The 16,846-nt window shown below is 36.7% G+C and overlaps 2 protein-coding genes across 2 annotated transcripts; both read right to left on the bottom strand.

Annotated features, from left to right (window-relative positions):
• Positions 1 to 1,155: 1,155 nt before the first annotated feature.
• On the bottom strand, positions 1,156 to 1,974 carry LOC110114008 (probable xyloglucan endotransglucosylase/hydrolase protein 25). Its single transcript, XM_028695049.1, has 2 exons — positions 1,708 to 1,974; positions 1,156 to 1,622 (listed from the first exon to the last, which is right to left on the bottom strand). Exons 1-2 carry the CDS (start codon positions 1,972 to 1,974, stop codon positions 1,425 to 1,427), a joined length of 465 nt encoding a protein of 154 aa, XP_028550882.1. The 3' UTR covers positions 1,156 to 1,424.
• Positions 1,975 to 4,775: 2,801 nt separating this feature from the next.
• LOC110114006 (premnaspirodiene oxygenase-like) lies at positions 4,776 to 6,967 on the bottom strand. The gene is made up of 2 exons (XM_020846755.2): positions 6,077 to 6,967; positions 4,776 to 5,457 (listed from the first exon to the last, which is right to left on the bottom strand). Exons 1-2 carry the CDS (start codon positions 6,965 to 6,967, stop codon positions 4,849 to 4,851), a joined length of 1,500 nt encoding a protein of 499 aa, XP_020702414.2. The 3' UTR covers positions 4,776 to 4,848.
• Between the last annotated feature and the right edge of the window lie 9,879 nt (positions 6,968 to 16,846).

Here is a 16,846-nt window from a genome sequence, read left to right on the forward strand (position 1 = left end):
GAAAGTCGGGCAGAATTCTGGCATCACTTGGGCATCGGGCATAATTCTAGCATCACTTGGTCTTCGGGCAGAATTCCGGCATCACTTGGGTGTGGGACAGATTTCTGGCATCACTTGGGTGTCGGGCAGATTTCTGGCATCACTTGGCCGTCGGGTAGATTTCTGGCGTCACGTGGACTATGGGTGGAATTCCGGTGTTACTTGGGCAAAATTCCAGTGTCACTTTGGCAGAATTTCGCCGTCACATAGGAGTAGGGCAGATTTCGGGCGTCGGGCAGATTTCGGGCGTCACTTGGGCGATGGGCAGAATTTTGGAGGTGGTCGAGGAGGAGTTTCTTCCCTCCTATCATTCTCTTCTTCTCTTCTTACTTCTTCTCTTCTTCTTCTTGCTTTGGTCCCCTCTCGAGAAAAAGGAGGTGTCTATTTATAGATTTATGGAATGGCATGGCCCGTAAATAGGTGAGAGATCAGAGGCAAATGTGAAGTGGTTCGGATCATCGGATGGACGGCTGATATTGAATCCTTTGATCGTGGACCGTTTGTCAGACATTTGAAGGTCTTAATGATATTGGAATTCGTCGATCATGGGCTCGTTGGATTCACCTCGTCGAGCCAATCGATTTGACTATAATCAAATCATGTTTCAAAACCATTTGGTAACTCAAATTGTGGTTCCAACTTTCTGCCAGTGCTTTGGGTCCTTGATTTGGACTCATTTGGGCTCAGATTGAGTCGAATTTGGTGTCGTTCAGTTCATATTTCCGAGACGCTCAATTTAATTGTAAGTTTACTGAAATCGAAGTTCAAGTGATCCTAGATTTAATTTTTGAAGTTTCCGGCTTGATTTTGCCTCGAGATTTGTGCCGTATCGAGATAAAATCAAAACATTCTTATTAATAATGGAAATTGAAAATATCATCTAGTTTGAATAATCATGACTTAATTTGAGCTTTCCAAATTCATAAAATAAATATTATCCCTTCCAAAAACTTAAAATTTTATTAAATTTATTTAGGGATTTTTACATACATAACACTTAAAACCTATCTATTTACTTATATAACACCTAAACTTTAATATTTACTCTTCTACCACCTAAAAGCTCTATCCCTCCTCAAATATAACACTCTGTTTCTCTACCGTCAGAACCAACCCCCGAAAGCTGTATTTCGCGCTGGAATTTCTTTTTCGATGATGCGGCGGTGGCGAGAGGGGGTGCTAGCCTTCGATGATGTGGCGACTGCCGCTCAGCCTTCTCGGGACGTTAGGCATCGGCCTCCTCCAGATCAACGGCCGCTACTTGATAGCATCAAAGCCATACATCCCCAAAATCCGGGTCCCGTCCACCATGAATCTGCGCATGCATTTCTCAAAGTTCTCATATCAAAGGTAGCATCTAATTAAAAGCGATAGTTTTTGTTGGCTTACATAGTTTGTTGGGGATTCCAGATAACAGAGTAGGTGTGGAAATCCTTGGTGGGATCGAACCAGAGCTTGAACTGCATCTCCCTATTGCCCTTCCCCTGCGTGAACACGTTGGTGTGCAATGTGTAAGGGTCGCCGCTAAGGTTCCCAAGGAACTTGAAATAGATCTCATCATGTGTTGGCCCCTGAGACGATAACTGCGCGCAGACGAAGCAGTAGACACCATCAGTTCAATGAATTTCGAGCTCTTAATGGAGCTAACGGCATGAGAATGTTACTTACATAGTAGGCGGTGACGGTGCCGGCGGAATTGCCGGGGACGAGCTTGAGCTTCATGTCAATCTTGCCGAAGAGATACTCGCTCTTGGACTGGAAGTCGGAACCTAAAGCATTGTCGAGAGAAAGAGTCAAAAGCTGCCCATTATTGAGTATCTTTGCGCGACCGTCGCCCCAAGTAATGTCGAAGTCATTGTTGAAGCTTCCTGCGGCGGCGAGCGTAGCAACAAGCAAAGCGCACGCAAATATAGGAAGCAGCAGCGAATTGGCCATTGAAGAGCAAGTCATCATGAAGCTTCAATTAGAAGGCGGATGAAGTAGATTTGGAGACTGATGCCTAACAGGAGGCCGATGCCTAACGTCCCGAGAAGGCTGAGCGGCAGTCGCCACATCATCGAAGGCTAGCACACCCTCTCACCACCGCCGCATCATCGGAGAAGATATTCCCGCGCGAAATACAGCTTTCGGGGGTTGGTTCTGACGGGAGAGAAACGGTGTGGTATATTTGAGGAGGGATAGAGCTTTTAGGTGGTAGAAGAGTAAATATTAAAGTTTAGGTGTTAGATAAGTAAATAGAGAGGTTTTAAGTGTTATGTATGTAAAAATCCCATTTATTTAATATTTTTTATAACTTTCACCCCCTTAGATGATAATTATAAAAAATAATATTTATTAATTCTATAAATTACTTAAATATTTATGAATGTTTTATAATTTTTAATTACTGACTTCGACAGGCCTAACGAATTTAGCTTTAAAAAACTTTAACATTTAAAAATATTTAATTTAAAATTTCAATTTACAAATATCAAGACCCAATTTTAAAAAAAAATCAAAATCAAGTGTTTACTACATTCGATAGTTTTATTGGGAGGTGTTTGGAATGTGTTGTATTGGTCTTTGGTTCGAGATTTGTCTTCCTAGTTTGAACGATTACAAGTTGTTGGAGTTTTATACTTAGTTATTAGATTTATTATTATGGAATAATCCTTTAGCATATATAATGTTCACCCGAACTTATTCTTTGCAGATTTGAATTCTTAACACTTACTTTTACAAGCATGTGTTTTATATTTGTATAATAATTTACATGAGCTTCATTATGTTATTATTATAAAATATTTCATATTTATCCACTGTTTTTATTATTATAGCATAAGTCAGTTTAAGATTTTAAAGTGAAAAGTGAGATGGGCATGTTAAATATTGTTGTTTCATGGAATATTCTCGGCGGTAGAGAAAAATAAAATTTATCGTCCTAGCTTTATACGAAGATCTAGTACACATATAAATTAAAGAGTATGGTACATCATTAATAAGAGACACCAAATTTTTTACAAGTAAAAACCTAAAAAGAGAGAAAATCCACAAGGCCAAGCTTTCACTAGTATTTGTAATTGATTACAAATGAGTCCCTTCCTTTGGGAGAAGGCCTTGGCTTGATATATACATTGTATAAAACACAGTACATAATTGGAGAATGACATGACAACCACTCTTAAGAGAGTGTTGATGTGTTTGTTAGCTTAGTAGGGCCGTAGTCGGCAGGGCGAATGTGGTTTGAAGATTTGTAATCGGCGGACGACGGTGGTTGAAAGGACTGTAGTTAGCGAACAACAATATATGGGAGGATATATGATGTTAGTAGCATCCAAAAAGAGTTTCGGTGATAGTTGGAGAATGGGAGGAAGTTTTGACCGCGATTGGTTGTCGGGTAGAACTCTGATGATGGTAGCATTGAATGGAGAGTGCAAGTGAGCTCTCAAGCCTTCTCTCCTCATCTTCTCTCATGTGAAGAATGAGAGGCCATTTATAATTTTTTGGAAGTGACATAGCTAATAAATATGAAAAAGATTAAGGGCATCTTTGGAGTGCTCCATCATACGGCTTATAATGGTCCTCTTAATCATGGCGCATTTATCAAATATTTGAGTATCTTAATGGTGTTAGAATTTGACAATCTTAGGCTAATTGGATTGTCTCATCAAGCCGCTCAGTTGATTATAAGCATGTCATATTTGGATATCATTTGATTCATCCAATTAATGCTTCCAAATGTACTTCGGGCTATTGATTTCACCTATTTGTTCTCTTATTGGACCAATTTTGGTGTTGTTGGTTTCGTCTCTTCAAGATATTTTGTTTGACTATAAGTTAATTGAAATCAGAGTTTAGATGGTCCCAAATTAAATCATATTTGGATATCATTTGATTCATCCAATTAATGCTTCCAAATGTACTTCGGGCTATTGATTTCACCTATTTGTTCTCTTATTGGACCAATTTTGGTGTTGTTGGTTTCGTCTCTTCAAGATATTTTGTTTGACTATAAGTTTATTGAAGTCAGAGTTTAGATGGTCCCAAATTCAATTTTTAAGTCTACCACTTATATTTATGTCGAGATTTGTGTCCGATCAAAATGAATTTTTGGTATGATTAAATTTTTTTAATCATTAGTTTCCTCTCTCTACTTTTAACTATAATTATAAATTTTAATATTTATATTGCACCTACTAATTATCCTCTCTGTGCCCTGCCTTTGCTGTCCTTTTTCTATTTTTACTTTATGAACAAAACATCATATCATGCATGTGAGATCAATTGTATAAAAGTATAGTTATTTGAGTATATTTGAAATTCATTCCTCGATTAGAGCAAGAAGAAGATCATTTTTCCCCCTGAATTTTGATTTATTTGTTTGTTAATTTTGCATTCTAAATATATTATTTATTTAAAATAGGTGGTCATTTATTTAGCATTTAAGTGTCTTAATAATATCAAATTTAGACAATTTTAAACTTGTTGGATTTGTCTCATTAAAGTGCTTTAATGATTTGAGTATAAACATATAAGATTTGAAGATTATGTGATTCTTCAATTAATATCTTGAATTTTTCTATGGTGCTTCAAGTTCTTGATATGACCTCATTTCAAATTTTTGTTGTTGTTTTGAAGTTTTTTTTAAAGTTTGTCTTTAAAAAATTATTTTATTGAAAACATATTTAAAATTGTGGTTGAAAAAGAATCTTTTAAAAACATAAGAAGAATAACATGGTAAAAATTTGTAGGTTATATTGAAGAACATAATAGTACACACAATAGAAATGCTTATTGGCTTCAACAAAGATTAAGGTAACCATGGATGGACTACTCATGATAAGTTGCAACTAAACATAAATCATTTTTTCTAGTTAATGTTAGATCAAATGCTTCCTCCACATCCAATTTCTGAGGACTCCTACCTCCCGGAAGTTCCCAATCAAAGTAGAAGAGTAGTTGTGCAAGCCAAAGCTCCATGCTTGCCAATGCAAAAGATATCCCAGGACAAATCCTCCTTCCACCACCAAAAGGTGTAAACTCAAAGTTTGCTACTCCAAAATCAATTGCTTTTTCTTCAAATCTCTCTGGTTGAAAAATCTCAGGATCTTCCCAATAGTTTGGATCTCTCATCATTGCCCATACATTAATCACAACCCGACTTTCAACTGGTACTGTATAGCCAGATAATTCAACTGTCTCACAACATAATCTTGGTACCAAGAGAGGGGTAGGAGGGTGTAATCTAAGTGTTTCTTTGATAACTTGATTTATATATAGAAGCTTGTGTATGTCTCCCTCTTCTATTCTTACCTTTCCATTTAAGGCTTTTCTTACCTCTAATTGAGCTTTTTGCATAACCTTAGGATATCGAATGAGCTCTGTCATAGCCCACACAAGTGTAGTAGATGAGGGGTCAGATCCTGCAAGAAATAAATCCTAGGAAAAAATATAAAAATAAAAAGTTAGCAAAATACAAAACTCAATTTTGTGCTATGTTCACTAATTATTTTTATTCGCTTATTTTTATAATGACTGTATTTTTTTTTTAAATATTTAGTCACGCTTGTTTAGAAGAAATAACTATTATTTGTGATTAAAATCAAATAATGCTAAATAATTGATCATACAGAGTAATCACAATCTCATTTATTCTAAAAATAGAAGATGAGATCAATTGGAAGAGTTAAGAAATCAAAGAATAAGTAATGAGCGTAGACTTAAGAGAATAAAAAAAGGTATTTCATTTTTTAATTATATTTTAATTCAAAATTTTTGTTATTTTTAATTACGTTTTATTGTTTGACTTAAAACAAAATTTTAAATGAATAAAATAAATAATATAACCTCATTGGAAATCTATTTAATTTATAGATGTATTAAGCATTTCCTTTCTCAATTTCGATTGAATGAGCATAATTTAGAAATTTGACCGTGCAGGATATTCTAATGTAAATTATATCTGTATATTCTTCAAAAAAATTGGATCTGTGCATTTCCTAATATATAATTTATATCATAATATCCCGACACATTTATTTTTCAATGAAGCACTTACTAGTATGATTGCTTTGATATTTTCCATCGTGAGAGATAAATCCAACTCTCCACTTCTCTTAATTCTCAAAAGAACATCAACCAAATCTTCATTTGTATCATCTCCATCCAACTTCTTCCCTTCATGCTCCTTAATTATTTCATTTAAAACACCATCCATTTCCATATGAACTTGCTCCATCCCATGCCTTAATCCACTGATCTCACCAAGAAAACTCCAAGAAGGAAACAAATCAACGACATTGAATCTCGAGAGATACTCAAATGTCTTCTTCATTGCCAACAAAAACCTCTGTTGCTGTGCACTTCCCTTCCCAAATGCAGCCCTCGCAATTGTCACATTTGAAAGGGATAAAAGCATCGCTGACAAATTCACAGGTGATCTCCCTGCCATCCTAATCTTCTCCACAAGATTATTTCCTTCTTCCTCTCTTATAAACTTAAAGGATGTAACCCGCTTTAAGCTAAGCAATTCAACAATACAGATTTTACGTAGTTTTGACCATGTTTTGCTATAAGGTGCCAGGCCAATGTTAGTGTTGTTGTAAAAGATTATCTTGCCTGCCATTAACTTAGGCCTTGAAGCAAATTTGCGGTCATGAGTTGTGAAAATATCACGAACAGATTCTCTGGATGTGATTACTATAAGATTGATCTCACCGAGCTTAAGGTGGAGGAGAGGTCCGTAGGTTTTGGCGAGGTTTTGAAGCCTACGGTGTGGATGCTCGCCTAATAGTTGGTGCAAGTTTCCGATGATGGGGAGCTTCGATGGGCCTGGAGGGAAGTTAGTAGGATTAGAGATTTTGTGAAGGGTGAACCTTTTGATGAGGAGAATTAGGAAGAGAGAGGAGAGGATTGGAGGAAGAAGGATGGAAAGAAGTGGTGATTCCATGGCACAAACGTTATTGGATGCATTGATCGGTCATAAGGTAGTCATTTTATAATTTTTTTTTAACTTATTTTGACAGAATATATATATATATATATATACCTCAGCTAAACCATTCGTTTATAAGAAAAAATCAATGCAAAAATCTTTTATAACACAAAATTTAGGGTGAGTCATCAGCCATTTGCTTTTTTTATTAAAACAAGCTCACATCATTTGGTTTTATATATTAAAATGTGTGTCACATGCTTTTTTTTTTATTATTAAAACAAGCTCACATGGGGCAACCCTTAGAGAGATCTCTGATATTACTTTATCTACCACTAATAAGCAACCCGTGAGGAAAAAAGCTAAAATCCAATGGAAGAAAACAAAGTGAGTGAGAGGGAGAGAGAGAGAGAGAGAGAGAGAGAGAGAGAGAGAGAGAAGAAGAAGAAGAATACTTAAATGGATATATGAATGCATATGTTGCTTACAAAAGGATACAAAAGGACTCGTGTCCTTTTACTAATATATGAAATACTAAATTGGATGCATGCTTATAAACTAAACTAATATGGAAGATTTTTTTTTTTTCCATCAATAGTTAAAGAATAACAATCAGAGTATTTATTTATGGAAAGGGAGTGCAGCTAGAAATTTATTTCGTGGCAACATAAATTAAATGTTTCAACTATTCATTTTATTTTTTATATGTGCTTGAGATTAACATTGGTAATTTTTTTAAAATTAATTATTTAATTTTTTACTTTAAAATGATAAAAAATAAGATTATAAAAAATGTACAATTTATAATTGATACGTCACCAAAAAAATTTTTAAATGAGCACAAACCTTGATAAGTACATATTTGAATTAAAAATTTAAAACTAAATTTTAGCAAACTTATAATCAAATTGAACGTCTAAAAGTGATGAACCAAACAAGACCAAAATCAGTCCAATCTTAATCCAGATGGACTCAAATCAGGGGATCGAAGCTTCAAAGGATTAATTAGATAATCAAATAATTACGAAATTTGGCTTGCTTATATATAGTTGAATCGAGCGGCTCAACTACACAAATGGAACAAGCACAATATCACTCAATTCCCACATCATTACAATATTTAAACACAAAAAATTGGTCTATGATTAGGAGAATCAGCATGAGCCGTCTGATGGAGCTTTTCAATTTTTCTCTTAATCTTCTCCATACTTATGAAGTATGTCATTCTTAAAATTTATAAATATATCCTCACTATCTTCTTAAGGGTACCTTGGAAGGAGAAGGCTTGGACCCTGAGCTAGAGACTCAAGAGATAACTAACACTTGGAAAATTTAGAGCTCCACCCCAACACCATCTCTGGTGAACATTCACTGTCTGGCCGCTGTTGTTAGACCTCAGCCCAACCATTGTCGTTGGGCATCCATTCGGCCACAACCGTTAGGCATCTGTTTGATCGCAAATAACCACTTGACATCTACCTGTCTGCTTAACTACCACCAAACCTTAGCTTGGACATCAATCATTGCCAAACCTCCGTCCATCAACCTGACCACTACTTGACCTCCTCTCTATCGCTTAAAAGTTTCTTGACCATTTGATCATCAACCACTTCTTTACTATCTCCCGACCATCACCATCTAACCTCCATCAGGCCACCACCATCGGCCCTCAACAAAAACACAGTCGCTCAACGATCAAGATCTTCAGAACACCATCACCTTATTATGGTCCCTCCAACATCAATTACCAGACTATGATCCATTCAACATCAGTTTCATGCCTACGGACCTTCTGATTTTCCTAACCCACTAACTATAGTTCATCAGCCTTAGCCACCCAACTAAAATTCACCAACCATAGTCTTCAAACACTATCACCTGACTATTGTCCCTTTAACATCCACCACCACTATGATCCCTTTGGCATTAGTAAGCTGACTATAGTCCCTTCGACCTTTGTCGCTCGACTACGGTCCTTCTGACCTCTATCGCCTGTCAAACAAGATCTTCAGACCATAGTCTCTTGGCTATAAGGCCTTGAAACTAGGCACCCCACTACGGTCCCTTTGACCTGAAATCCTTATGTTGGTCATTGTTAAGAGTATATTGTATATTATTTATCATGTTAAAATTTTGTAAAAGTGTGTGTGTGTGTGTGTGTGTGTGTGTGTGTGCGTGTGTGTGTGTGTTTGTGTGTGTGAAAAATTTTAGCCCTAAGAGTTTTAAAAAAGATCCTTCAATGCTTTCAATATCAAGATGATATTTCATAAAAATCTTAGCAAATGCAAGGATTCTTTCGTTCAATTACAAGCTTATAAAGTCCATATCTAGACTTCTACTCCTTAGGCAAGGTCTTAATCTTAACCTCAAAAAGCTAGTAACGTCCTAAAAATAGAACATTTTTTACCATTGATTCAGGATAAATCCGGCATTCACGCCTTCACAATCAAAGAAAAATTGATCACACGGGGATTCGATTTGACCTCTTCCACACAGGTTAACGTCATCGAGCAAAGAGCACTAACATATAACCTCAGATAGTTCTTACATCCTTTGTGGATTCTCTCGACCTCTTACGCATATGTTAATGTCATCGAGCAGGATTCTTACATACAAACTCGGATAGGTCTTACAACCTTGTTTGATTCTCTCGACCTCTTCCACAAAGGTTAACATCATCGAGCAAGGCTTTAACATACAACCTCAGATAGGTCTTACATCCTTGGTGGATTATCTCGGCCTCTTCCATATAGGTTAACGCAATTGAGCGGTACATGCTTTGACATACAATCTTGGATAGGTCATATATCATTAGCGAATTCTCTTAACCTCTTCCATATAGGTTAACATCATGGAGCAATGCTTTGATATACAACCTCAGATAGGTTTTACATCCTTGGTGGATTATCTCGACCCCTTCTATATAGGTTAACAACATTAAGCGGTGCTCTTACATACAATCTTGGATAGTTCATACATTCTTGGTGGATTCTCTTAACCTCTTTTATATAGGTTAACATCATCGAGCAATACTCTGACATACAACCTTGGAAAGGTCATACATCCTTGGTGAATTCTCTCCGCCTCTTTCACACATGAATACAAAATCTTTGAAGGCCTAAAAATCTCAAAAGGTATAAGCATACAAAAATCTTAGCAGGCTAAAACATATCAAAGAGCACGGAAGTCATATATATATATATATATCAAAGCATATCTCAAAGAGGCATAAAACAACTTAGTTTTCTTTGGAGGACAAGTTCATTTCGAATGAAAAATACATCGAGCTCATACAATAATCTTAACTTCATATGCAATATCATTGGAGTTACATTGCAAAATTGTACATCAAGTTGAAGTGTATATTTATTTTCACTAGAAGCTGAAATTAAAGTACATCTGTATCGTATGTACAAGTCATCAAATAACAAATAACTTCAAAAAGGTCAAATATCTTTGACAGATTTTATTGACTTCTTCTCTGCTGCACATTGAAGAATCTCTTATAAGTTTCTATTCAAAGAAAGATTATAATTTGATCTTCATCAGGCATCAACCCAGTTGACACTATATCTGTGTCACCAAACTACTAACATCGTACACTGCTTTGTCTCCTTGAATCAAACATATTTAATGTCGGCACACTTCCGTATGGATGCATACTGCCTTAGCAAAATTCCACTATACTACTGCCATCATTGGCCCTTCATCGGATATTTGTCGGCGGTCCTTTACTTTATATCAACCATCATCAAATTATCACTCGATTGCTACTTGCAACACACCCTCCAACTCTCTCCTTCAACTCTCCACTTAATCAATGACTACCAACAGACTTCCGCTCAAATGGCATTGAAATTATCCCCGTCTACTCATCACTTATGGTTCTCCTCCCGGACACTATTATCGCCAGATCTTCTCAAATCACCCTCGCATACAAGCAGTAATTGATCTTCTTCTATCAAGGGCTGTCTATTAAGAAGATAGCCTCTTATTGCGACTCCTTCTACACAAGAGAGGGGAACTAAAGTTTGAGAAGGGAATGTCGCCTATCTATGCCAGTGGAATTCCTCCAATATAAGAAGAAGAATGTAAGAAAAGAATAAGGAGGAAAACATCTCCTTCTACACAAGAGAGGAGCACTGAAGCTCGATACGGGAATGCCGCTTATCTCCGATAGTTAAATGCCTCCAATGTAAGAAGAAGACTATAGGAGAAAGAAGGGAAAAGAAGGGAAAATTCTAACTTCTGTATAAGAGGAGATGCACTAAATTAAGTAAGGAAAGTCACCTAATAAAAAACAACAGAATGCCTCAACTTTAAGAAAGTCAGAGGGATAAAAAAAGAATATGAAAGTTCCCTGCTGGCCCTAGGGGGTATTTAGAGTATTTTTTGGGGGAAGAGAGAAGTTTCCAGAATTTTTAGAAATTTTTAGATTTTTCCAGATTTATTTGAATTTTTTGGAGATTTTTTGGATGAAAAGAAAATTAATACATTAAGCTGGTGGTTTCGAAACCGCCATCGGCAGGTCTGAAACTGTTCCTGGTTGCTAAATGGCGATAGAATCATGTCGGTCGGGTCGATAGTGTGGGCCAGAGGCGAGCCATGGGCGGGCCAACAGTGTGGGCTAGAGGCGAGCCGCGGGCAGGCCTTGCGTTGGCAATAGGCGCCAGTGGGTCGACGCATCTGACCCAGGCGTGTTCAGGCTGGTCGGCATAGAGGTCCAGGGCGGGCCCCAGGTGGGTCGCGAGAAGACCGTGGGCAAGCCACGGAGCAGGCAATTTAGCCCGACGAGCGGTTCCACTCCGCCAGCAACGTCAGTGGCGTCCGGCCGGCCGGTTCAGTCGGCCCAACTGCCTACGTGATTTCGGGTCCAATTTTTGACCTAGAAATGCCAAATCAGACATTTTTGGGGTCGTCGGGATAGTTTTTCGATGTTCCTTCCAGTCTTAATTTCAGCATATTTAAAGCTATTTGTGGCTCTTACACAAAAGATCAGATTTCGAATCACATGAAGAAATCTTCAAAGTTTTTTACACATATTTTGGACTCTTGGAGCTTTAATGTTCGAAAATCAAAGGAAACTGAAATGTCATCCAAAAATTATCTTGATCGGGCTCGAATCTCGAGGCAAAATCAAGCCAAAAACTTCAAAAATTAATATTTGGATCACCTGAACTTCAATTTTAGCAAACTTATAGTTAAATTGAGCGTCTCAAAAATATGAACCAAATGGCACCAAATTCAACTCAATCCGAGCCCAAATGAGTCCAAATTAAGGACATGTAGCGCTGTTAGAAAGTTCCAACCACAATTTGAGTTACTAAATGGTTTCAAATCATGACGTGCTTATAGTTGAATCGAAGGACTTGACAATAAAAATCCAACGAGCCCAAGATTGTCGAATTCCAATATCATTAAGACCTCTAAATATCTGACAAATTGTCCACGATCAAGTGTTCAATATCGTCCGTCCATCCGAACCACTACACCTTTGCCCCTGATTTCTCACCTATTTACGAGCCATGCCACTCCAAAATCTATAAATAGACCCCTCATTTCTCTTGAGAGGGGACAAAAGAAAGAAGAAGAAGAAAAGATGTAAGAAGAGAAAAAGAGAAGGATAGAAGGGAAGAAACTTCTCCTCGACCACCGCTGAAATTCTACCCGACACCCAAGTGATGCCAGAAATATGCCTGACGCCCAAGTGATGCAAAAAATATGCCCGACACCCAAGTGACGCTGAAAGTCTTCCCAAGTGATGCTGAAATTATGCCCGAAGCCCAAGTGATGCTAGAAATCTGCCCCACGCCCAAGTGATGCCAGAAATATGCTCGACGCCCAAGTGACGTCAAAATTTTGCCCGAGTGACGCCAGAATTTTGCCCAAGTGATGCCAGAATTCTACTCAAGTGACGCCATAATTCTTCCTGACCCCCAAGTGACGCCAGAATTCTGCCCGATTTTCAAACAACACCGAAATTCTACCCAAGTGACACCATAATTCTATCTGATCTCCAAGTAACTCTGGAGTTTTGCTTGAATACCATCAAATGTCAGAGTTCCATCCGATCACCGACTAACGCCGAACTTCTATCCGACGCCAGACCTCTGCTCTTCATCTGATTTCTACCTGACGTTGGACTTCTGCACTTTATTGGACTTCTGCCGGACATCTATCCGATATTGGATTTTTATCTATTAATAGACTTCTTCTTAACGCCATTCTTGTAACATCCATCATCAGACGACAGTCATTTCGACGTCCGTCTCCAGCCAACTATGATTCTCCTGACTTATGTCGCCCACCGACTACAGTCCTTCCGACCTCCATCCCTCGCCGACTACGGTTTTCCTGACTTACGTAACCGACCGACAATAGTTATTTCGACCTCTATCGCCCGCCCACTACGGTCCTCCTGACTTACGTCCCCCACCAAAGACATTCCTTTTGACCTCCGTCGCCCACCCACTAAGGTCTTGATGACTTACGTCGCCCAGCGACTACAGTCCTTCTAACCTCCGTCGCCCGCCGACTACGATTCTCTGACCTCCGTCACCAGACTATGGTTCTTCAGACCAAACAAACACTTCTATATATATATATATATATATATATATATGCCCATGTGCATGCAATGATCACTCCCAAATAATTTTAGATTTTTTTTTTAATTTGATATTTTTCATAATTAATGTGAATATTACATTAATAATAAAAACTATCAAGTGAATTAAAATCAAATAATTTGGAATGTGTACAAAATCATTCATGATGATTTTCAAAATTAATAATAAGGATTGAACATTAATATTGTACATGAAAATTGATTTTTCTATTTTAGCATTTTTTTATGGAAAATGAAAAAAAAAAAAGATTTTTGGCTTTAAAATTTGAAGAAAATGTATTTTTATTTAAGAAAAAAAATCCAAATGCATAATTACTAAAACAAAGTTTTTATGCAACCTAAGATTTTGTTTGTACTTTTATAATTATCAATTAAAAAAGAAATATTTTAATTAAAAAATAAAAATTATCTTAAATAAATCAATAAAAATTAGAGTATACTTAACATTGAGCTAATGACCTATGTGTTGCAATCCATAATCATATTGATACGTCACCCAAATTGTCTTGATCCGACACGAATCTAAAACATATTTAAGTCAGAAACTTATGAAGTTAAAATTGGGATCATCCAAACTCCAATTTCAACAAACCTTCCGTGAAAATGAATGTCTCAAAGAGACGAGTCTAACGACACTAAAATGTGCCAATCCGAGCTCAAATCGGTCCAAATCAGGGGCTCGAAACATATTTGGAAGGTTTAAAGCATAAATTGAAAGATAAATGGTATGCAAATAGAACATGACTATAGTCAAATGCTTGATGAATGCTCTATGATCAAGGAAATCAATATGTGTCGTCCAATGGAGCACACTAAATTCACCATTGATCTTCTTCATATTTAATGGGCTTACAACTCTAAAAAATAAATAAATAGACCCCTACATCCCACATGACGAGGAGGCTTTTACCTTGGACCTCTAGCCAGAGATTGGAAAGTGCACTGTGGCTTCAAGGATCTAAACTTCCACCTAGGCACCATTGTTGTCAAACCTCTTCCGACCGTCGCTGAACCTTCACCGACCCTCGCCTGACCACTGCCCGACCACCGATTGCTGATAAACAAATGCCCGGTGCCGACCGAAGTCATACTTGGACCAAAGCTAGCGAGGCTGTCAACCGTCACTGAACTTCCATCAAACCATTATTTAACTAACGCTCGACCTCGAAACACTACTAGAATTTTATTCGGTTATTAGACCTCCACCTACAGTCAACCATCGTCGGGCGTTCACCTAGCTTCTATCAACACATCACTCCGGCCTCCTTTGTCCATTGACTATGGTCCCTCCTACCTTCGTAGCCTACCCACTACGGTCCCTCTAACCTCTATAACCTGCCTAATACGATTGCTTCGACCTCTGTAGCCCACTGACTATGATATCTTCGACCACCGTTTCCTGCCGACTATGGTTCCCCTGACCATCATCGCTTATCGACAATGGTCCCTTCAACCTCTACCTCTGGCCGACTACGATCCCTTCAACCTTCGACGTCCACCTACTATGTTCTCTCTAACCACTGTCCAATGCCAACTATGATTTCCCCAACCACTGTAGCCAATTTACTATGCTCTCCCTAACCTATGTTGCCCCCTCCCCCACCACTTTCCAACTATGGTCCCTCCGACCACTATCGCCTGCACACAGTGGTACCTCCGACCATCATCGCCCATCGACTATACCTCTGACCAATGTCGGCCAAATACAATCTACCAACCAAAAGACAATGCCAATATTTTCTTTAGAAAGGCTCCCTTATCCTTAGATTCTTCCAACCCCAACTATTTAATGTACTCTATATGACACATTATGTGAAGGCCTTCTCCCTGAGAAAGGGTACCATTTGTAATCAACTACAAACACTACTAAAATAATTTAATTTTTCCAACCCCCATGGATATTCCCCTTTGCAAGGGTTTTCACATAAAAATCTTGATGTCACTTATTACTCTCACACCCTTGTCTCTTTACCTGTATATCTAATGAATCTTCATTCGAAGCTAAGACATTAAGCTCCTTATCTCTCTACTGCCATAGATATTCCAGTTCGCAACACATATGAATAACCAAGGGCAGTTTGATAATTTGTAAATTTTTATTCTCATATAAAAATACCAAGAAATAGACTAATAATAGATAAATTTCAAAAAATTATTGAACATTGAACTTGGCAAACTAAACCAACTAAAATTTATTAGAATTATATGGCAATTTTAGTTTCTTATAAAATAATAAGTGTTTTTCAATTATTTAAAATATCAAATTATCTAAATTTTTTTGAATTAATTTATGAGGATGTATTATATGCCAAATAATCTCTAAAACTATTTACGAAAGCATTTGACAACTAATTAGTTTAAAATAGTAGAAATTTAAATTATGAAAAGATAGAATTTTACAACCAAATTAGTTACTAGTGTTTAAATTCCAAAAAAGATTCCAGAATTTGATATAATTAAAACCTTAATTTGTTAGCTAGTTAATAATTAAGGGAAAATCACTAAATTTTAATTTAAAATTGACTAATAACATTAAATAAAATTTTAAATTTGTGTACTTGTAAACATCATTTATTAGCAATATAATTAAGAATCAAGAAAACAATATAATTTATTTAAAAATTCACGAATTTGTTGAATGTATTTGAATTTGTAATGACTTGTCAATTTGACATGCATAATGAAATTGAGTTTTTAAAACATTAACATTTAAAATTTTTTTATTTTCAATTTTCTATTTTCAAATATCAGATCTCAATTTCAAAATATCCAAAAAAATAAGATTTCATTTGATTTGGCTCAGGTTGCTCATATCTAAACTTCAATCTCGAATTTTATACACGCATGAGGAAATTAAGGTTTCAATTGTGATAGCTTTTTCATTGATTTTAGAAAGCATTAAGAAAGCTGTCCCAAATGAAGCCTAAAAGAGCTAATTAATAAACTTAATATTTAACTGAACAAAATAAACTGAAAAATTTAAGCTAAATAAATACGTAAAGTGAAAAAAAAAATTAAAATCTAACTTGAATTAGATCGAATTATCCAAATAAAGTGAAAAACAAAATGCTGAAATAATTTCTGGAGAAATTTTCATCTTAAGCATTGTTAGTGACTTAATTAAGTGATTAAGCACGTAAAAAAAATTAAAACTACGCATAGTCGTCCGTTCAATGGGCGACTGGCTATCGAGGAGCTAATTGCCCATTGAACGGGAGACTACGCCGTATACTATTGAACTGTTCGTTTGGTCAGAAGGACCATAG

The sequence above is a fragment of the Dendrobium catenatum genome, unplaced genomic scaffold (assembly GCF_001605985.2).
Source record: "Dendrobium catenatum unplaced genomic scaffold, ASM160598v2 fragScaff_scaffold_621, whole genome shotgun sequence".
Lineage (NCBI taxonomy): Eukaryota > Viridiplantae > Streptophyta > Magnoliopsida > Asparagales > Orchidaceae > Dendrobium > Dendrobium catenatum.